The 22,610-nt window shown below is 46.8% G+C and overlaps 1 protein-coding gene across 2 annotated transcripts in view; it reads left to right on the top strand.

Moving 5' to 3' along the window:
- The window catches only part of ASTN2 (astrotactin 2), an 821,211-nt gene that overhangs the window by 763,842 nt on the left and 34,759 nt on the right, over positions 1-22,610 (top strand). For both annotated transcript variants that reach the window (XM_045840430.1, XM_045840429.1), the window contains exon 20: positions 11,735-11,876. In XM_045840430.1, the coding sequence (XP_045696386.1) occupies positions 11,735-11,876 (142 nt within the window). The remainder of the gene's footprint in view (positions 1-11,734; positions 11,877-22,610) is intronic.

Below are 22,610 nucleotides of genomic sequence, written 5' to 3'. Positions count from 1 at the left end.
GCGGGTCTCGGTGGCCAGGCCTCTTGTGCTGTACACCTCTCTGCTTCTGTCTCTCCTCTTTGCATTTTTAAAAAAAGTTTATTTATTTATTTTTAGAGGGAGGGGAAGGGAAGAAGAAAGAGAGGGAGAGAAATATCAATGTCTGGTTGTCTCTCACGCACCCTCTACTGGGGACCTGGCCCACAACCCAGGCATGTGTCCTAGACTGGGAATTGAACAGGTGACCCTTTGGTTTGCAGGCCCACGCTCAATCCACTGAGCTGCACCAGCCAGGGCTTTTCTTTCTATTTTTGTCTTGCTGTTGTCCATTCCCTTTTTGGATGATATCCTTCCTTCCTAACTTCACTTCCCTCCCTCCCTCCCTCCCTCCCTCCCTCCCTCCCTCCCTCCCTCCCTTCCTTCCTTTCTTCCTTCCTTCCTTCCTTCTTTCCTTCCTATCTTCCTGTTTCTCTTGATCTTGGTTTCCTTCTCTCTGTTTCTCTCTGTTTTAATCTCTACCTGTCTCTCTCTCTCTCTCTCTCTCTCTCTCTGCCTCTCTCTCCCCCTTTGCCTCTTTCTCTTCCTGTTCCTTTCTGTTGTTGTCTATTCCTACTTCAGTCTCTCTGTCTCTGAGTATTTCCTGGCTGTACTTCTCTCTCTCTCTCTCTCTCATTTGGAAATCTACCTCTCTTTGCCACCTCCCAGATCTCACCTCCTTCTCAGTGATTCACCTCAGCCTGGTGCAGTGGTGTTGCTTGCACGACCAGAAAACCTGACTCATTTTTGCCAGCCTTCTCTCCAGCCTGCTGTAGGGCCTGGGCACAGAGGTAGAATGAGGAGGGGGTGCGCATTTGTGTGTGTGCATGTGCCAGTGTGGTATGCAAGTGGGTGGGGGCAACGGAATGGCCTCAGGATCTCATTCTGACCCTCTCTGGTACCTTGATGGGATCCTCGGAAGCCACCTTTGAAGGGCCCTGGTCAGATTTGGGTTTGAAGCTTGGTCTCACCCTAGGGGGGGAAGAAGAAAGACAAACAGAGGTCCCTTATCTGCTGAAGATGTCTCAGCTATCTGCTAACTGCAGGCTTTGAGGTTTATATTTAGAAAAGGGAGGGAAGCTGTGGGCATTCAGCAGTTTTTAATATCTGGGCAGCCCTGGTTTGGGAGGAACAAGAGGTGCTAAATTCACAGGATAATCCACTTTTCCTCATCTTCTCCTCTCTGTTGAATTTCTCCTCTCTCCTTACCCAATACAGAATGCTTCATGAATTGTTATTTTTCATAATAACAGTAATAATAACGATAAAGTTGCCATTTATCGACTGTTTCACCATGGGCCAAGCACTGCGATAAGCACTGCATGCATCGTCTAAGTTAGTTCTCAATATGATTCCATTGGTTACATTCAGATGGGCACTTTCACATCCACTGTACAGATGAAGAAAACGAGGCTCTAGGGAGATGAAGCAACTTGCTTAGAAGAGTCATTTGGCAAAGCCAGGATTTAAACCCAGGACTGAGCACAGTATTGCCTTTGACACTGGTATTTGACACTGGTGTCTCAATAAATGTAATTGTCTAAGTCAGTAAATGTGCAGAGGGCGCAGCAAAGGTGAGTGCCTCATCAGGCACTTCAGGTCATGGCTGTCAGGCCGTCCTGGTCATGGCTGGGCTCTGAGCCTGTGTGAGGGAACAGGAGCACGTGGTACAGCTGCTAGAGCCCTGAATTAGGAGGCAGGGCATGCAGGCTCTAGCCAAGGTACCTCTTCAGGTGGGCATATACCTTTCCTAAGCTTCAGTTTCTACTGTAAATTGTGAATTTGTACCTCTACCTCATCCTGCCTACCTCACCAAGCACTTACGAAGCTTAACTATGATGAAAAGGTGAGGGCATGCATTGTAAACTGTAAAAGGTTTTCTGAAAGGAGAGGGCTTAGGAAGAGAAAGGCAATCCTCATTGTAAAGAGAGGATTTGGGCGGCCAGCATGGGTGCTGAGGTGATTTGGCAGAGGTCTTAGCTGGGCCAGAGCGCCAGGGTTGGGGAGAGAACAGTTCTGGAAGCTCCAGTCCCAGGGAGCCAGCTGTACGTTTCTCTACATTTACCATCTTCGTGCCCCCAACGCTTTTCTCCTTTCCTGCGATGCAGAAATTCCTCTGTGTCACATGTGGGTATGTTTCTATGCCTTTACCCTGGTGAAAGGTTCATCCCCACACTCTGTGTGCACCCTGGTGTGTTGTTAGGTCTAAACACCCACAATACATAACTCAGTTCCTGGCAAAGCATGGCCTCCTCTCCCTACGTCTAACTCCAGAGGCACCCATCTGACATTGTCCCCATCTTATGGGCTCTCTGTGGATTTCCCTTAATGAACACTCTTCACATATGCATCACGCTTTCCAGATTATAAAGTACTTTTATAGTTTTATGGACTTAGTTTAATTCACTCCTCCTGACCCCCTTGCAGAGTAACGCTGACATCCTCATGTTAGAGACAAGGAGATGGAGGCCCATCGAGACAAAAGCAATTAGGAAGTGCATGTTGGGAAAAAAACCCACAGGCCCTGGAATTGGATCACCCTGGGTTCAAGGCCTAGCTTTGCTATGTAGTAGCTGTGTTGTTGGGCAACCTGCCTTGACACTCTGAGCTTCTTCTTGTCTTCTTCTTTTTTTTTAAGATTTTATTTATTTATTTCTAGAGAGGGAAAGGAGGGAGAAAGAGAGAGAGAGAGAAACATCAATGTGCGGTTGCTGGGGGTCATGGCCTGCAACCTAGGCATGTACCCTAACTGGGAATCGAACCTGCGACACTTTGGTTCCCAGGCCGCGCTCTATCCCCTGAGCTACACCAGCCAGGGCTTCTTCTTGTCTTCTTAACAAACCGAGAATAAGCAGCCCAGCTCTGCGAGATTATACGCTGTTTCATCGCATCTGTGGTCAGAGGGGCTGCTGGGGCCCACCATCAGCACTCACGGTGCCTGCTGTTTCGCACAGAGGGGGAGATGTTCAGCGGGGCTCAGCCCAGAGAAAGTTGGAAGTATTCAAGGAACTGAGGCTCTGATGAGGAGCACATTTTGTACAGTTGGTTCTTTCCACTTCACAATAGTGTAGCACCTAGGATTGAGATTTTTAAAAAGAAAAGCAAGAGAAGAAAACCCTCTGTGGATGAGGGCTGTGCCAGCAGTAAACACACACTGCGGTCCTCAGACAGTGATGGTCAGGGGGCGGGCCTTGGCTCTCCTCCTCCTCCTCCTCCTCCTCCTCCTTCTCCTCCTTTTCTGCAGTCCGGTCCCCAGGTCAGCTCTCCTCACACATGCCAGCAATACCCTCTCCTTCTCTGGCCAAATGTATTAGCATCATTTATCCTCGGGAAGGTGGGGATGACGAGGGCTTTTAATGCCCCTCATTAATCCAACTACAGGAAAGGGCAGACTCCATTAGTCAAGTGCATGTGACCACTGAGGTTAATATTATTAAATTCTGTATTAATAATAAGTTGCAGGACTCTGGTGGGTCACTCATAAAAGCAGTCACTCTGATTCTGCCTTGCTCAGCTGTGAACCCCACAGGGAAGGAAGGGGCTATGTGCTGTGTCTGCAATGGGTAGTTTTTCCCCTGGTACCTACTGGGTGTTCAGTAACTGTTTGTGAACTGCTTCTACAGTGGGGCTAACAGGTCTCTCCTAGGCTTCAGTGAGGAAGGCTTACCAATTGCTTTTTCTGTAAGTTCCTTAAAGGCACAGGTTGGGTTTTTGTAGCAGACCCCTCAGGGGCCCCGCCATATCCTCCTGGCCCATGGCCACTTCAGGCACAGGTGTGGTGGGCAGGTCTGTGTACAGCCAGACTCACCTCGTGCTGCCAGTGACATCAAATGCATGCTCCTAGCTTCTGCCCATGGCCTTGTGCAGACCGAGGGGGCAGTCCTATGGCCATGCACAAGCACAGCTGAAAAACACAGTGTGGGAAAATTTACCCTCCTGGGGAGGCTCTCACGCTATGGTCATCGGGAATCAGGGGATGCATGCTTTAGCTCTCCGACTGTTGGCCAAACAATTCTGGGAGACATCTCATTCACATCTTAGAAGGTCCCTGTGGAACAGAGCCCTCTCACTCACACGAGCAAACTTAATGATGTACCCCTATATTGACTTTTCCTCTCCCCTATCTCATCCTTCCCTTTTCCCATCCCTGCTTCTTAGAATCACCTCCCAAATAAACCACCTGCACCCGAGCCCTTCTCTTAGGCTCTGCTTTCCAGGGATCAGGGACTACAACACTCTTCTTCATGTTGTTCACAGTCATTAGCTCCGTTTACAGTATACACTGAGTACATACACTCCCTGGAAAAATATTCACGGAGAACCTTCTGTGTTCAGGCACCATGGTGAGGGAACAAAATCCCTTTCTCGTGGGGCTTACAGTGGGACATACAGATGGCATTTTAATGCTTCAATATATGAGAGAACAAGGTGAGTTTAATGAAAAGACATGAAGTAGGGAAAAGGGACAGAGCATGATTATATGACATTAAGGAAGTGACATTTAAGCAGTGATCTAGGTGAGGAGAGGGGCTGAGCTAGGCAGAGACCTAGGGAGGAGCTCCCCAGGCGTGGAGACCCGGGGCAGGAACGTGCTTGGCCTGCTAGAGGGGAGGGAAGGGTGCCAGCGTGGTTGCTGTGAGCGAGCAGGGAAGGGAACACGAGCGATGAGGTCAGAAGTTGGGGCCACAGGAAGCCTGGCATTGGAAATACTCAGTGATTTCTGTTCAATAATGGACTCTTTGTGTCCCTTGCCCTGGGTAGTGTTTTATGATGGGAAAGGCTCGGGTTCTGGAGTCTGACAGCTCTGAATTTGAAGTCAGCCTTGTTATTTAGATGGAGTGTGACCTTGGGCAACTTGCTTAAGACCTGCGAACATGTTTTTTCTTTTTTTTTCAAGTATAAAGTGGTGATCATAAAATTGACCTCATAGAATTTATATCTGGTAGGATTCCTGTTTGCAAGGAATAGAAAACAAATGGAAACTAGCTTTGGCAGAAAAGGGAAAATATTAACACATATCTTTGAAATACCCATGGGTATATTTGGCCTCAGATGCACAGATCCAAGCCTTTGAGTGATGTCATCAGGACCTGGTCTCTCACCCAAGAGTTAGTCTGATTGACAAGGCCTTGGTCACTTGTTTATTTCTTTGTCCTCTGATGTGGAATAGCAGGTCACTGATTACATGTCCATCTCTAGAAGGCAGAGGAGGCCTTAGTGACACATAAGTCCTATTGACTGAAATTGGGGGAGAGAAGACTCCTCAGTGGAAAACTAGGGTGCTATTATATTAGTAAAAGGAGACATGGGTTTTTAGGGGAGGTCAAACCAACAGATGTCTACTTAAGGACTGGTGCAACAATCAGCCAAAAGTCCCTTAGCACAATGCCTGGCACATAGGAGCTCTCAGTGGACATTTGCTAGACCACCATTTCCTTTTCTGGAGGACTTCTTTCTCTGATAGTCCCTTCTCTCCTGTGCCATGTGAGTCCTATCCATTTTTCAAAGAGGTCACACCAGAGGCAGCCTGCCTCTCCCAAAAGCATTCAAATGTCAGCTGCTGGTGTTGGGGAGATGGAGGTGGGGGGCATGAAACTTCAACCAGGGAAGTTCATTTTCCAGAATTCTGCAAATACCTGCATGGCCAGCCGTATGCCGGGTACTGGTGCCACAGAGGTGCCCCAAACACAAGTCCTGCGCAAAGCATTTCACTGTCTGCAGGCCAGTGTGCACTAGGGAAATCACAGGCTTTATCTCTCAGATGTCCTGGTTCTAGCCTGGACTCTATCATTTCTAGGAGGCTTTTGTTAGGCAAGTTGTTTAACCCACCTTGAACCTATTTCCTCATGTGTAAAAGCTCAACTAACTTAATTCATTAGGTTGTATTGAATGTTATTAATCAACAGGGTCGTTTTGAATGTTTAACCAAGACGATGTAAGTAAAAATGCCTGACACTTTTGATGCCATCTCATAAGAACTAAATAAACATTTCCTTTCTTTCTCCTTCCTCCCTCCCTTCCTTTCTTTTCCCCTCCTTTTAAAACTTACTTTCTTTTGGGGAAAAAAAAGGGAAGTTCTAGGGAGTTAGGTATCATTCAATGTATCTCAAAGCAGCAGAGTTTGACCACTAAAATGTTATGAGACAAACTGAGGGGATGTGATGGGAAAGAGGTGGCGACATGTGGGGGCACTGACGTGGTAAACTGTCCATGTAGCATGGATGCCGCGTGTACTATTTATTCCTGGCTCAGTTCTCCAATGACCTCCTTCTTTCCAGATGAAGAAGCAGTCCCTGAGAGTTTGATTATCCACCCATAGATAATGTAGTTCATAAGTGGTGGAGCCTACCTTCACACCAGGTCTCTTCTGGCCTTCAAACCCACTCCCTTTGCCCTACCTCACATGGCCATGAGGCCATCAGGATAAGGCAAGTACCATCGCACACTGGTTTTTTCAAATTAATACAGCCTCATGTTTTGGAAGAAAAGAATCCACTACAGCTGATAGGGCCTCAAGTGTAAGGCCCCCCAAGAAGCATTCTGTCACTGACAAGGTCGTAGAATGCATTTCTACATTTGTCCCAAGTGAAAAAAAGCTGGGGAAAATACAGCACCCTGCTTCCCCCTGTGCACCCAGCAAGGAGCAGCTGCAGGCTAGGGAGAGGCCAGCCCAGGGTGGCCTCTCAATCCCCTCGGCGTTTCCTGAAAAGAGTGTGGAGTCCTGAGTGGGGACCTTGCTCCCCACCTGGGCTAAATAACTCACTGCTCCCTCCCTTTCCATTTTGGAATTTCTTTGCTGCTTTTCTCCCAACCTGGTTTCAATTTGCTCTTGTGGCCAGCTTTGACTGTGACCTCAATCAGAGGGAGAGGGTGAGGGGAGAAAGAGAGCGAGAGGGAAAACGGAGGAGGAAGAGGATTGAGGGAGTGATGAAAGGAGTGGGACAGAGCATGGAGGCAGGGGGCGGGGCCTGTGGAAAAATTGTGCCGTGCTTTCTTGGGTTGGTTCTGAAGCCTCAGCAGAATCGTGATTGACCCTTTCTGTGGATCGTAATGAGAGCAAGGCTTGAGTCTGAGTGGATAAAGAAATGTGTGGGGGTCTGGCCCAAGCCCACTCGGGTTACAGCCCCAGAAGAGCCATAATGGGGAACAGGCACATTCCTGTACAGCGACTCCCAACTCCCTATCTGTTTTCAAGGAAAGAAAAACAGAAAAAGAATGTTAGAGTCTTGGACAGGCATGGGTGAGGCAGCGGCGGCAGCCTGGGTCTTGGAGGGTTCTGCCGTAACAATGTACCATGGAGGAGGGGACAGAGGTAGCCAGGCCGAGCGTCCTAGTGGAGGGCACGTGGAGCTCAGAGGCAAAAGACCTGGTTATTACGGACTCTGCCCCAAGTGGCTGCAAAGCCTGCTGGGGGTACGACATTCCTGAACGTCTATATTTCTATCAGGGAATGTGGCAGAGCTTTAGGACTCAAACATTTCAAGCAGTAAAACTTTTAAGCCAAGCTCTTTATTTTTTAAGTGATTTTTCCCCCAACCTAAATAAAACACGGGCCATCAGTATATAAAACAGATTAAACTGGAGTTAATCCAGTTGAAGGTCAGTGTGGGTATAGAGGAGACAGACTTAGCCCTGCCCCCCAACATTTGCCTTTCCTTCTTACCCCCAGAGTTCGAGAGATTCTAATTTCCAAACCACTGTTAGGCTGGATTACAGACTGCAAACCAGCTGAACACCTTCTGTCGTTTGTCGCTCCTGGACTTTTTATTGTTCCCACAGGTCCCAAGTTTAAGAAGACAGCAGGGTGCAACTGTGTGCCTAGCATACTGCCTGGCACACAGTAAATGCCCAGGACATACAGCTCACGCTCATGCCAAATAAAGTTGGTCAGGAACTGAGGAGCGAGGGCTCCTGGGGCGGCTCTGGAAGCTCTTCAGTTCTTGGCAATGTTACCACAAAATGTTGGCTGCTGCGAATTATTCAATAGGATATAGGAGTTAAGAGATCAAGGCTTGTTCCAAATCTACCTCCCATTTTGTGTATAGCCATGGGCATGCCACTTTCCTTCTCTGGGCTTTAATTTTGTCACCTGGAAAGGGAGCGGGTTGAATAAAAAATGTCTAGGGGTCCTTATCTCTCTCTTGGGTTATGACAACAACAGTAACAAAAACAATAATGACAGTTGAGGGAGTTTCTGCGCTCCTGAAATATGCCAGACATTGTGCTGATTGATTTCCTAACAATATACTATAATTATACCCATTTTACATATGAGAAAATAGAAACAAGAGAAGGCAAGGCAAGCTGTAAGTGGGGGTGGACCGGAAGTTAATCTTAGGCAGTGTGAATTCAGAGCCCAGCCTATTAACCACTGCACTGTATTACTGTTCATTCAGTGGTACTGCTGCCAGATGCAGAGTATGTTATACTGTGGAGCCATAATACATGCATTGAATTGTGCTGAACTGCATTTGCGCATAGAGAAGCCCCAGGCCTTTCTTACTCCCGCCTCCTCTAAGAGAGGAAGGACAGTGAGGGGTTGCCTCAGTCACCTGCCTCCATCTAGGTTGCATTTAAGCCTTCTGGAACAGAGCGCCAAGAAAAGCAATATTACAATTTACTTTATGGGTCAGTTCTTGTATTTAACAACCCTTCCTGTTGTCAGATTACAAGCTGTAGAAGGTCAGGGACCATTTCTTTTATTGTTTCATTCCTCAAGCCCATAGAGCTAAGGGAGTGGCGTGAATTCAATGGCAAATTGAACAGAACAGAGAAAGCTTGCTTTCTAACACGGCCCCTATTTAAACTTTCTCTAGGAGGCAGCATAGTATAAAAGAAAAGGCATGGCTTTGTTGTTAGGATGATAAGGGTTCAAATCTCAGCTCTGTCCCTTCCTAAATTTGTAAGCGTAACCTCAGCCTTACAGTGGAGATACTAAAATTTAACTCATTAGGATCAAGTGCTGTCAGGATTAAATGGAAAAAAGAAAGTTTGCTATTAAATACCAGTTTTCTTCTTTTTAATTCTTTTCATTCAAAAGGCTTTACATACAGATAATTCCAAGTGGAACCAGGACCTAAATTTGTCCTTGGCATGACTAGTTATATACTCCATATTAACCAGCTTCTTAACCGGAACTAAACCTGCAAACCTTAGCACTGTGTGCTAATATTTATGGGTCATTTGCCCATGGTCGAAATTACTCTGAAATGCATGGAAATACCTGGAAAGCTATGCCCATTTGAAAATGAACATCAGCCATCTTTTGGCTTGAAGACAATTAATCTAGGCCACAGTTTACTAAGTTCCCTCCTGAGGGGCCAGCTTTTTCAGTGGCTCTCTGGAAACAAATTGAAAAGTAGACAGACATGGATCCAAGCTCAAAGAAAACCAAAGTAAGCAGCCAGACTTGGGATCCTAAGAAACCAAGAGTAAAAAGCTCTCACTCCATTCAGTGAATAATTCCATGTCCCCCATCACCCACCCCCATTTTTTTTCACCTCCTGCATTGCTTTGGTACCTGTGGAAAGAGACACATTGTTGGTTTATGATTTTACTACGAAAGAGGCTGACATAAGAGGCCTAGAGAAGAAATAGGGTTGCCAGAATCTGTGATGAAAAAAAGGGTTTCATTTACCTCTTTATTTTCTAGCAAGACCTCTGGTTTTGGACAAAGATTTTCTTCCTAGACTCAGCTTTTCTTTCTAGACTCCAAAGTCATAAAAGAGTTATTAGTCCCTTGTTACTGAAAGGAAAACTGAGACTTTAAGAGGTTAAGGGATTTGCAATAAATAGTGGAAATAGAATTCAGTCCCAAGTCTGCCTGGCAACAGCAGCTGAACTTGCATATCAGTGACAGCCTGATCCAGACACTCGCTGGCATCTACATATCAAGGCCATGAACTGTACGTTGTCTTTTTAAGAAGTGGAAAACAAAAAAACACTACCCATAAGATCTGTTGTATTGGACCACAGGGACCAATATGTTACAGAACTGCTGTTCACCTGAATCCCAGGCCCATCCAGACACTTCAGTCAGACAGGTGTGACATGATTCATTCACCTGTGAGTGGAGAGTGAGGTTGTCTTTGAAAGACTCACAGGAAGCGATCTGCATATTCTGCCCACCCTGTTCCCTGGGAGAGAAGTGCCACGTGGCTCCTCTTGGTCTCAGTCTTATCAGACACTGTCCCATGATGGTTCCATTAAATTGGATTGCCCTTACGCCCAAGTAGAGAAGACAGAGTTGCATAGACGTCCTTCTGTTGTTTATTACTACGAATAAAAGCAAGTGGAGAGTGGGAGGCCCTCCATGTCAAGCGGGAAGCAGAGCAAGGACCCAGCTGTGTGGAGGCCTCCCGTCGTTTTGTACGGTGTGGTAGAAAATACCACGCATGCCTGCTTGGCTCCGAAATCATCCAGTTTTAGAATTTGGAAGGGAACTCAGAGGCCATTTAGTCTGACTCATTTACTCTATCTATTTTTAAGTAAATTGTATTGATTTTTTTCCCTTGTAACAAAAGCAACACATGTTCATTGTAGATAATTTTAAAAAAATAGAGATAAGCAAAAATATAAGAGAAGTACCCATTATCTCACTTTCCAGACAAAGCTGCTATTATGCATTTGCTGTATTTTTCCTTCTCTCTCTAAATGGATACTCATGTAAAATTTCCACCCCAAATTAGATTATTCTGTATTAGTGTAACCTGTTTGTAAACTTAATATATCGTGAATATCCTTTCATATAACTCATATTATTCCACAATATTACTTTTAGGGGCTGTAAAATATTCCATTACATCACTGAACTATAATTGATATTGCTGTTTCTATATTGTTGAACATTTAATTTCTAAATTCTTGCTAGTTTGCTTTTCCTCATAACTTAATCTTCATGCACATCTACATTTTTTTTTATTTTTCAAAAATCCTAATGGTTACTTTAGCACCTCCACTTTACAGAGGAAAAAACTATGGGTCAGAGATAGGAATTTAGTTGCCTGAAGCTATCCAGCAAAGTCTTAACAGAGCTACGATGAGATCTCAGGATTCCAAATATTCAGTCATTCTTTCTAGTCTTTATCAAATATTCTGCATTACTTCTATTTCTAGTAAACTTCAGCTGCTTTCTAAAATCTGATGACTAGGTGACTTAAAAATCACCATGTCCAGGGCACTTGTTCTTCCCCAGTCCCTTTCTGTCCCATGCCCCTTCATTGCTAATCAGTCATGGAATTCTTGCCTCCTTAGCAGGGCCAGGTCTCTGTCCACCACAACACAACACTCCATAAATTTAGGGCCAGTGCCTTAGAGTGACCATGTGACATGAAACCTATCTTACATTCCTAGTCCAACTCCTTCATTATACAGGAAATGCAATTCCAAAAAGGAAGGGACTTACAGAAAGCAATTTCCCACTCTAGCCTTTTCATGCATTTCAATTACCCAATAATTTACCTCAATTAGGCCTTGATAAAATAGTATAAAGGTAGGTATCAATATCCCCACTTTATAGCTGAGAAAGTTCAGGCATAAATTTGAACAGAGAGTCACAGGGTTGTGTACTAATCTGTGTCAGTTTCATATCTTGTGCTTATTCTTTGCACTAATTTTCCTAATAATGGTATGCAGACATCTGATGGGACTGGACAATGGCAAGAATACCCACTCACCAAGGCCTGAACTGGGGAGCTTATCTTTCTCTGTCTCTCTCCAGGAGAGTTCCTGAGTTTTGCCGATGACTTACTCTCTGGCCTGGGCACATCTTGTGTGGCAGCTGGTCGAAGCCATGGAGAGGTCCCTGAAGTCAGTATCTACTCTGTCATCTTCAAGTGTCTGGAGCCCGACGGCCTCTACAAGTAAGACATGCTGGGTATATGTGGAGTGTGAAGCAGATAGGACGGTTTTAAGTCTGGGAGGCAAGGCATGAATGGTCTGTCCAGGTCAACCAAATGTCCTACATGCCAGCCTGTGTGTGCACCCTGAGATGCTAAGCTATAAAAGTGTCCATTGAAGAAGTGTGGCCATAATGAGTCACAGAATCATACATGGTGAGTGCTGAAGGGCTCATGGAGGCCAGAAACTGAAAATCATTCCTCCTGCTGATGAAGAATCTGTTTCCCAAGGAGGGAAAATGGCAAGTTAGCAAGGAGGTTTGTGACCAGTGTGCCTGCCTTGTGTTTACTTGTGTTTATTGACTTTCAGTTCCATGGTAGCTCATCTGAAAAATATTATATTAGCATATCTGAAGTATATATACATGATATATATACACACATACACACATATACACCCATATACATTTGTATACATGCATATATTCATATATACACAGAGACACACACACACACATATACATACAGATACATTTTTAGCAACAGGTTTAGCCAGACCCTCAGAAATAGCAGCATTATCACTCCTTTGTAGAGAGCATTAGAGTTTTTGCATCAAACTTCTGGAGATGAAAAAGGATGTCATTCTGAAACTCATCTGCTCATCTCAGAGGGAAAAGGCACTTATTTTTTTGTTTCCCATCTCAATGAGTGTTGCCACATGTGGCCGCAACCATCACAAGCTGTGATACAAAGTTCTAGAAACCAGATTTTTTCACGCACCCTAATTATGAAACTATAGACACCTCTCTTGCCAACCTAGAAAGCTGCATTGTTAACAAGGTGAGCATTATCACAATTTTTACAATCATTCAGCTCATTTTTTTCTTTTATTCTATTCATTCACTTAATGATTCATTCATGTATCCATCTACCCAATCATTCATCCTACCATCTACCCCTTTCTTCCTTCTTCCTTTTATCCATCCATCCATCCATCCATCTACTCATACCTTTTATACTCCATCATTCTTTCACTTATTTGTTCATCAATTCTTTCATTCATTTACATTTTTATTGACTTACCCACTACTCCTTTACTTATGCAGCAGACATATTTTGAGGATTTCCAGTGTCTTGGTACTGTGCCAGGAAACGTCAATGTGAATGCGATTAAGACAAAGGTTCTAGGCTCAGATAACTTGTAACCTAATTATGGTAAGAAACACCACAGAGTGTGTATTCAAATCTGGCTTTGACATTTTAAGATAAATGACCTTTAGATAAGTTGCTGTAGCCCTATGAACTTCAGTTAAAAAGAAATAATAAATCTGAGGTTGCAGAGTTGCATGAAAATAAACAAGGAACATCCTAGCACAGTATCTGAGGATGTGCCCAATAAGTATGAGTCCCTCCAGCACCTGTGAATCCTCCTTACCACCAAAACATTCTCTCTTCACTCCTTCTGGAAGACCATGACTTTTCTAAAGACCACGGTGCTCCTGTGAACACTTGACAGATTCAGACTGATTGGTAACACCCAGCACATCATGCAGCAAACTCAGGCGTATTGCTGTGAGCTAAAAACTGGGCCTCTAACTTTGATTCTGCCCTGACTGTCTCAGGGATGTGGGGGCCCAAGTTTTATTTTATGCAGAATCACAAAAATTAATTAGAGACAGGCACAGAATCCCCAAGATGCAATAGGCTGTCAGACCTATTTCAGTGAGATATCTGGGTAGACTTCACAGAGCGGGTGGCATTTGCTTCAGGGCTGAGTCAGGATCCAGATCTGGAGAGTGTGTGTGACTCTATAGCTTCTTATGGAGCAAATGCTGACACCATCCGCTGGGGCTTTTGGATCACTGCATCTATGAAAAACAAGTATGGGGCTAGATGAAGAGCTATAAACTCCTCTCCAACGAATAACAACTATGATTATATATAGAAAGCAGCAGTTTTAAAAGATTTCCTGATGGTGGGCCTTTGGTTCCTCTGTTGCTAAGGGTGTAGACTGGAGGCAGGTTGACCTGGGTTCAAATCTCTGCCCTGCATTCCATCAGCTGTGTGATGCTGAGTAAGCCTCTCAACCTTCTGAGCCTCCATTTGCTCCTCTGGGAGCAGGTAGATAACACTATGGCCAGCTCACTGGGACCCCAAGGGCTTTTGATGAGATAATGCACAAAAGCTTTCTGCCTGGTGATGAGTTCCCAGTAGGAGCATATGTGTTAGCTATTAATACTATTGCTCCCGTTGCCCTTGTTGTGGTAATAATTCATTTCAACTCCCTCCCCCTTCATTCTCCAATTGCTGGGAGAGAGTATTTAGCAGAGAGGGACAGAGCCCTGGCATGTGGTGCCTGGAACTGAGACACAAGTGGAAGCCCCGTTTCTGGGTGACATTGTGGGGACTTGGCTTTAGGTAGGCTGGAATCCGACAGGCACATCATGTAGAAAGCAGTGAAATGTTTTATGGCACCCCAAAGGCAATTAACACTGAGAGCTGACAAATCACCTGCCATCCCTTAAAAATGAGGAACATTCTTTCCTCCCCTCAACTTTTTCTCACTGACGGGCACCCCCTACTCTCTTCCCACCTCTTGAAGTAGGATCATCCTTTCTTTTTCTGTCCTGGCAATGTGGTTGTGATGAGCGTGTCACGCCTAACTCTGAATACTTCCTTCTTTTTTGAAATTGATTGGATTAATGGCCCTGGGACCTGGGCCACTCTGACAAGGAGCCAAGGTATTGTTTGGACCCATCTCTTATCCCACTGGCGGCTGTCCTCCCCTGAAGTCTGACCGACTTGGTCTCGAGTTTAAAATAGTTTCAGTGTCCGTTCTTAGGGGTTCTCATGTTCCGCTTGCTTGTTCCTTACCAAAATTAGTTTTATTCCCCTTGAGCCAAAAGGGTGAGGGTTAGGAAAGAGCACAGGCTTCTAGAGCAAGCTGAGCTGGGGGCAAATCCTGATTCTTCCCCCTTCTCCTAACCTGCCCTGGGGAAAGTAATTTTCCACTGTTCTATGCAGTAGTTGCTGCTTCTGCTGAAAGAGGACTAACTGGTGATTGTTCTTATCTCATAAGGTTATAGGGAAGAGTATTATGTGAAAAACTCCACCAAGGGTTTACCAGGTTGCCTGGCTTACAGGAGGCCTGTGGGAAGTTAGTGACTTCCTTCCTCTTTCTGCTCATTCTCCTTGACTTAATTGCTGGTTATCTTTCTTCCAAGGATAGTCCTAAAGGACCATTATCCTATGAGACAGGTTGAGGTCCTACTATCCCTGGAAAGAATGATCATCTAGGATCTTTTGGGAAGAACTAGGATGAAAAGACAGCATGGGTCCAGACCCCTGAGATTTCATTAAGGACAGGTGGGCACCAAAACCCCTCATCCACGCTGCCAGGGAATGTGATGGAAGGATTTGGGGGTCACAGTTGTGGTGGACCCGTCTCTCAAGCAGGAAGTCTGGGTTCATATCCCAGTTCCACCACTTCTGCCTCTGAGGCCTTGGACTAAACGTTCTTCTCCTTGTTTTGCAATTTCAGCATCTCCAAAATGCAGGTGCATGAGATAGACCCCCAACTTGAGAGTTCTTAGAATGCATAGTTTTATCTGAAACTATGAATGCATCAGATTTGTTCTCATGTGCTCTCTTCTCCTCCTCTCAGGCTCCCACCTTTCTAACTTTTCTACTGCTCTCGCTTTGGTTTTGCCCTCCTGTGACTTTCTGCACCCCTACCTGTCTCTTCTTGCCTTTCATTCCCTCTCCGTGTGTTTTCTGCATAGCATACCATCTCTGCCTGCCTGCCATTCTCCCAGTCATTCCTTCTTTGCCTTTCTATGTGTTAGTCCCTTAGTTTCTATTTCTGTGTGTCTCAGTTTCTCTGCTGTTTCTTCTTTGAGTTTTGTTCTCTTGCACGCGCTCTCTCTCTCTCTCTGAATCTGGCCCCTCTCCATCCCTACTGCCTCTCTCCACCCCACCTAGAAAGGCAAATTGCTTTTACAGCCCGTCCATCCATGCAATTTTACATAGCGCCACAGGACTGAGACCAATTGGAAGAGTGAAAGTCAAGGCTGATTTTCTGTCCTAAGCTCACCCTGGTGCAACAAAGCAGAAACATCAGCGCTTCAGCCCTGTTTAAATTGAATTTTCTTGTCTGTTTCATTTGTTTTGCTTTTGAATGAAAACAAACAAAGAGCAACGGAGGGAGAGGGTCCACAGCAGGTCTGACAGTGTGGCAGCTCCTGCACCCTTGGGCTGTTGGAATCTGACTGTGACCCTGAGAAGGAATCTCTCCTCAGCAGAGATGAGCCGGGCCAGGCTGGGCATTTGTGGTTCCTGCCCTCGCCTGGCCAGAGGCCTAGACACCCTTGTTGTTGCCGCTCCCCAATTTCCTATTACCCGAGGTAATTAGCCTCTGTCTTGTCTTGGCTGCCTTGCCTTTCTCTAATCATGGATGACTGCCAAAGGGTCCTGAGCAAACACACAGTGGCAGCCAGGCCTGATTCCTGGGGTGGGGGGCTCATTCCCACACATTCAGAGGCTTGCCCCAGGCCCGCCCTCACCTCCCTGGCCTCAGCTCTGTGCAAGGAATGCCAAGGGAGCCTGGGTACTGGAGCCTCGTGCCAGTACCCGTGGTGGGACCGGAGGCTCAAGGCAGACGCACCTTTTAGCAGGGGTGGGTGGAGTTGGAGGAAAGGGGTGAACAGAATACCAAGGCCCTGGAGTTGGGAAGGCATTGTGAAGAAAGAGCCTGGGGTCAGGGGTCAGGGGTCAGGCAACAGTTCCTACCCTTGCTCCCAGTGAGACCTGACAGCAGTTCCGCCCCTTCCTCTGGCCTTGGTGTTCTCATCTGTGGAACAGAAATGTTAAACTCCGAGTTCTAAGACTCGCACACAGAGGGAGGGATGCAGACTCCACAGCAAAGTCTCAAGTCTCTGTGCCCCAGTACTTCCTGGATAATAGTAACGGTCATGATAATCGATTTCTTGAGCATTCACGACATGCCAGGAAACTTGTGGAGTAGGTTACATGTGCTATCTCACTTAATCATCACCATAACTATGGATCTTGGGGCGTCATCAACACCATCATCATCATCATCATCATCATCAACATCATCATCATCATCATCTCCTGTTTCACAAGTGAGAAACTGGGGCTTGATGGAGCAAACATTTCACCCAAAGTTACATGGCAGGAGGAGATAGAGCTGAGATTTATACCCAAGCTGACTCTTACACCCACCCTCTCCGCCCCTCCCCCTACACGCTGTCTCTGTCCTGTTCACTGACGTGGAAGGAGTTGTTAGAAGTACCTGGTAAGGGATGAATGAAGACTGAAAGAGGGCCTTCTATCTGTAAGCAACTCTGTTTGCAGTGGGAAGAAAAGTAACTTTAGGGGCAGGAAGACCGAGACCGGAGCCCGCAGATCTGCAGGGAAGGTACTTCACGCCTCACCTCTTCATCTATAAAATGGAACTAATCAATTGCATCCTCAAAATGGAGATAATGAATTTCACTCCGCTAAATTGTTACAAAGATTAAACTGGAGAGCACACAAGAGTGGAGTTTGACTTCTTCATCAGGTCATGAGCCCATGAAGGGTTATGGTGGTCATGCTGTCAGAGACCAACACCCAGAGGGCAAGAAATGTTTAGATCAACATGCCCCTCCCCCACTCCCCACCACACGTACATATTGTTTAATTAGGCCTTTGAAATCAGACCTCGGCTTCAACATCCACCCACTGTGTGGCCTTGGATGAATTTCTTAACCTCTCTTGAGTTTCAGTTTTTCCCTCTGTAAAATGGAATCATACCTGGCCTTATTTTATGAGATGGTGAGGCTTCAAAGTTCTGAAACGTGCAAAGAGCACAAGATAGTGTCTAACTCCTCAGCACTTCGTATGTGGTGGGAGGAGGAGTAACTACTGTCAGGACTCTCCGGGAATACACCCTTTACCTAGTCTGGGGCTGCCGCTGTTGACACCGATATGCTCACAGCATCGCAGTGGGACAGCAAGTCAAGCCCAACAGTCCTGGCAAGTGCCACATAGTTACAGCCTGAGTCTATGCAAGCCTACCCCCCCGCCCCGCTCCGCCCCCTGCTTGTCCCAGGGATATCCTCCCAATGCTGTTTCTGAGGTGCCCAGCATCCCCGGCTCTCATCTGCTGAGTAGCTTCCCAAACTGCCATGTGTTTCTGCAAATAAGTCCAGGCTCCTGGCCCAAAGCTGCTATTCCAAAAGCCCAGGGGCCTTGGAGCCATGGATGGAGCATTGCTGGGTTCCTCATCACCCTCAGGACACCCTGCTCGCGCCCAGGCACAGCCTGGGCAGCACAGTGCAAAAGCAGCCAGGGCCACCACCATGGATTTTGTAATTATATATTAGATGAAATCTCAAAGTTTCCCTTTATTTACATTCCTACCCTACCCTCTTCATTTCCTCTCTTCATGCCAAAAATCAGCACAGAATTTACTGGAAACAGCGTGAAAGTCATCAGGAGCCCTCCAGGGCTGGGTTTTGAAAGAGCTTGCCCAGATGATGGGAGGCTGAGACCTTCGGGTTACGCTGCCTCTGGCCCAAAGCAGCTACATGGCCTTGGGCAAGGAGTGTCCCCATAGGAGGCCTCCAGTTCTCCATTTGTGGGAGAGGGATGGAATGGGACCATCCCAAAGGGCCAGTTCATGATTTCAGAGTCTGTGCATCTCAAGAGATAATGGAAGAAAGAAGATGGCCTCAGGCCCCTGGCAATGACAGAGACAGGGGGTTGCCTTGGGTGGAAGAGCTTCATTCAGCTCAAAGCACACTACTTATCCCCTCTGCAGTTTTGTGACCCCCATCTGCTTAGTGGGCCTCCTGAGCCAAGTCCCTGATGTCACCGGACCAGCTTCGGAAGGGACTTTCAGCTCCCGGGAGAAAGGAGATGTGCTCAGAGGAAGCCTTCCGTGCTGACCAGGGATCCTGGGCTGCAGCCTCTGGGTCCATGTGAGCTGAGGCCGAGGCCAAGGTTGATCCAGGACACAGCAGGGAAAGGAGCCAGCATGGGCCTGACGATTCCTGCCCTGCTCCCTGCTGGCTTTTTCTTTGTCAGTCCCATTTCCCTTCAGTGCTCCCTCCCTGCTCGTCCGTCCTTCCTTCCTTCCTTCCTTCCTTCCTTCCTTCCTTCCTTCCTTCCTTCCTTCCTCCACCCCCATTTTCTCAACATCCTCCTTTTATTTCCCCTTTTGTTTATTTTTTGTTATTGTTTCTGTCTGACTCTTTTCTCTTTCCCCCCTCTCTTTCTTCCCCTTTACTTTCTTGTCCTCTGTCTTGCTCTTGGAGGCTCCCCCTCTCTGTGCCACTCTGCATCCTATCTGTCTTGGGTCCACCTGCTCTCTTTGCATCTGCCTCCGTCTCCTTGTCTTATCACTTCACCACTTCTCAGTCTTCGTCTTGCTGGGTCCCTGGTCCTTTCTTCTTCCATCCTCCTGTGCATCTTTACTCCCCTTGTTCCCTGCTTTCACCCCAGCCTCAGTACAAAGGTCTGGGTGTATAATTTGACTCTGGGGTGAACAGCCCGTTGGGTGTGGCCAAGGGTCCTGGAGCTCGGCAAGGGCCTCTGATGTCCCCAAATCCAGGTGAAATGTGCATTTTCCCCAGCTGTGGTGCCCTGTCTTATTGGTCAGGGGGTGAAGGTAAAGGGGGCAGCCTAGCCACTTAAGACTCAATTCCATCTAGCATCAGGTCATGCTGACCTCTCCAAAGTGCACAGTTGGGGCCCTAGAGAGGGGAAGAGCTGTCCTCAAGCCAGAAGCAAACACAGCTGTGCGTCCCAAGCCAAGAGAGACTCGTAGAGGAAAAATAACCCTGTTTTTCAGCCGACAGACAGTGAGGCTCCTAAAACCTGCTGGGGACTCTCAGGCGGGCTTTTTCTTTCCTCAGACTGTGTCAGGATTTCATCCAGGAATGGGACGCCAGCCAGGGTTCCGGAGGGACAGGGCACAGGCTGCTCATGTGAACTCGTGCAGGGTGGAGGGACGGGAGCTGGGGCCATTCTGGAGAGCTAAGCCTTGAATGCCGGGTGGAGGGGCTGGACTTGATCGTGCAGGCAATGCGGAGCCAGCAAAGGCTTCTGAGGATGGGCAGCCTGTATTGAATCTGTGTTTTGTGGTGGCACCTCAAATCTTAGGCTGGGTCTTCACACATTTGGGGAGCCAATGAATGGTGCCCTTCCCATGGGAGTCGGGCATATGCTGGGCCAAAGTGGAGCGGCATGGGCTAAGCCCAGTTCTGGAAACATCAGAAACAGCTTTTCCTATTCTTAGTTAACTGACTGCAGTGCAGAGTGCTCAGGAAAAGGACATACTGGGTGGGCATCTACAATGTGCCTCACACTAGGTACTTGGGATTCAGAACTAATGAGTAAAGGGAGATAAGTGGTGATGGAAGAAGACTTGACTTGGGGTGGTGAGCACACAGTATAGATATAGATGTATTTGATGTATAATAGAATTGGACACCTGAAACCTGTGTAATTCTATTAACCAGTGTCACCCCAATAAATTCAATAAAAAGGGAACTAATGGTGCCAGACAAGGTCTCTGCCCCCATGCTGCTCACAGCCCAGGCAGGTGTATGACGGTTCACTTCATGCTCTGATGGGAAAGTCAGGGGCTGGGGCAACATCAAGGAAGGACTGCTAACCCAGCCAGGTCGACTGCGCAGTCTTCCGGAGGGAATTAGAGGAGGGCGTTTAACTGGGGTAAGCTAGAAATGGAGCAAAGAATACTTAGCTCCAGCTCATCATTAATATGGGGGAATGTAGACCCAGTGTTGAACATTTTTCCAGGCCATAAGTTTAGGCGTTTAGGTGAAACCTCTTAATTAGTACTTTCAGGCAACAAGTGTAAAGTTGGTCACATAAGCCAATTTTGGAGTTCACAATTAGCCTGCATGTCATTAATTTAGAATCTCTAATCTAGATCCACTCCGCCAGTGTACAGATGAGGAAGCCGAAGCTCCAAGAGTCCCAGGGGCTTCACAGTCAGGACAGAGTCAGGATTAACGTATTGGGGTCCTGACACCCAGGCCAAGGCTCTTACCAGCAGGCCTTGACCCCCACCTTCTACCTTAGGTCACCTTGTTAGGGGAAAAGAACAGAAACCGCTCAGCACGTGGAGAGTTCCCGAGTAGGGTCACAAGCCACACTAGGCTCTGTCCCCAGCTTTGCTGCCCATGTAGCAGGCGCCATGGACAAAGAGTTTTCGCTTTCGGAGGTTCAGTTGCTTTCTCTCACTTTTCCCTGCATCCACTGTCTTAGTGGTGGGTCCCTCGCTGCACACTGAGCGGCTGTCACCTACCCACTCCTGACTCCCACCTCCATCTGTGCAGGAGACTGTTGCTGTTAGTAGACTTGAAGTCATCCCTGGGGAGGTGTTAGCAGGCTGCAGGGAACCACTATCACTGATATGTGGCAAGACAGAATCCATATTTCTGAGACTTTTTCCTGCTCTGTTCTCCTTTCTCCCAAAGGCAGACTCCCCCATGTACCAAGAGCCCCCTTCTGCTTTCGAATTTGAATCATGGCACTGTAGAGCTGGAGGCCTCAGACATGACTGACCCCAACCTTCTGTCTTTATAGGAGAAACTGAAGGTCAGAGAGGGCCCAGGGCCTGCCCTAGGGCGCTCAGGGAACCAGTGTCAGAGCTGGGCTGAACCAGCGTTCCCGGCTCCACTCCAGCCGGCCTGCTGTTCTCTTGTCCCAGATCTAATCACACAGGTGCCCTGATCTTGGGTGTCCGAGAGCCCAAGAGTCTAGGGTTTTCAGTCAGACTGTCCTGGAGTCAATTCAAACGTTAGGCACCTTCTGGCTGTAAAAGATACTTATTTTCCTTGGGTCTCTGCTTTCAGATCTGTGAGGTGAAGATATTGATACTTCCTCTGTTAGAGTTTTGTTGTGAAACAAATACAGAGAGAGTAGTTAACACGTGCAGAGCTCCCGGGCATGACATGTCCAGCACACAGTAGGCATTCAATATCAAGAACACACCAAGTACATGTGTTTCCTTAGTAGGTGTTTATCGGGGATGGCCATGAAGGGAACTCATGCCCACTATGCCACGGCTCATGCTTCTCTGTTCTCTCCAAGCACCTCCCAGGAGCCCTTTGGACCTGAGATGTGGCAAATTCAGGATTGTTTTCCCCAAACATTTAACATAAGAAAAGGTACCTCCCCTCATTCTTTTGTTCTTATACTTTCCTTGAACCCAGCTCTAATATAGTGCTCGTGATCATAGAGAACTAAGATTGTAAGTCGTCAGAGTAGTTCCGGTTTTAGAAACCACGTTTTAGAAATCCGTGAATCCCTGTCACATGGCCTGGTTTTTGTAGGTACTCAATCCAGCAAACACCAAAGGTCAGTAATAGGGATTGCAGGTTGAATGGATGGGGTCAGTCCTTCACATAAACAGCTGTGGCTGTTGGCCGAGGACCTAACACTGACATGCCCCTGCCTGCCTCTCACAATTACAATCGACCGTTTATCAAGCTGTACTACCTGCCACGTAATGTGTCAGGATTTTTATGTCCACTAACACGTTGAACCTTTACAATATGGTACCCTCTAAGGTAGATATTGTACTATAGTATCCCCATTTTTATACATAAAGAAACACAGACAGAAAAGCTAACTGACGTATCCAAGGTCACGTGATCAGCCAATGGAAGAACCAGGAGTCTAACACAAGATACCTGGCTCTAGAGTCCACACTTGTAAATT

The sequence above is a fragment of the Phyllostomus hastatus genome, unplaced genomic scaffold (assembly GCF_019186645.2).
Source record: "Phyllostomus hastatus isolate PE091 unplaced genomic scaffold, TTU_PhHast_1.1 phas_contig_34, whole genome shotgun sequence".
NCBI classification, from domain to species: Eukaryota; Metazoa; Chordata; class Mammalia; order Chiroptera; family Phyllostomidae; genus Phyllostomus; species Phyllostomus hastatus.
The sequence above is the reverse complement of the archived record's forward strand: the minus strand, read 5'-3'. Positions and strand labels throughout refer to the sequence as shown.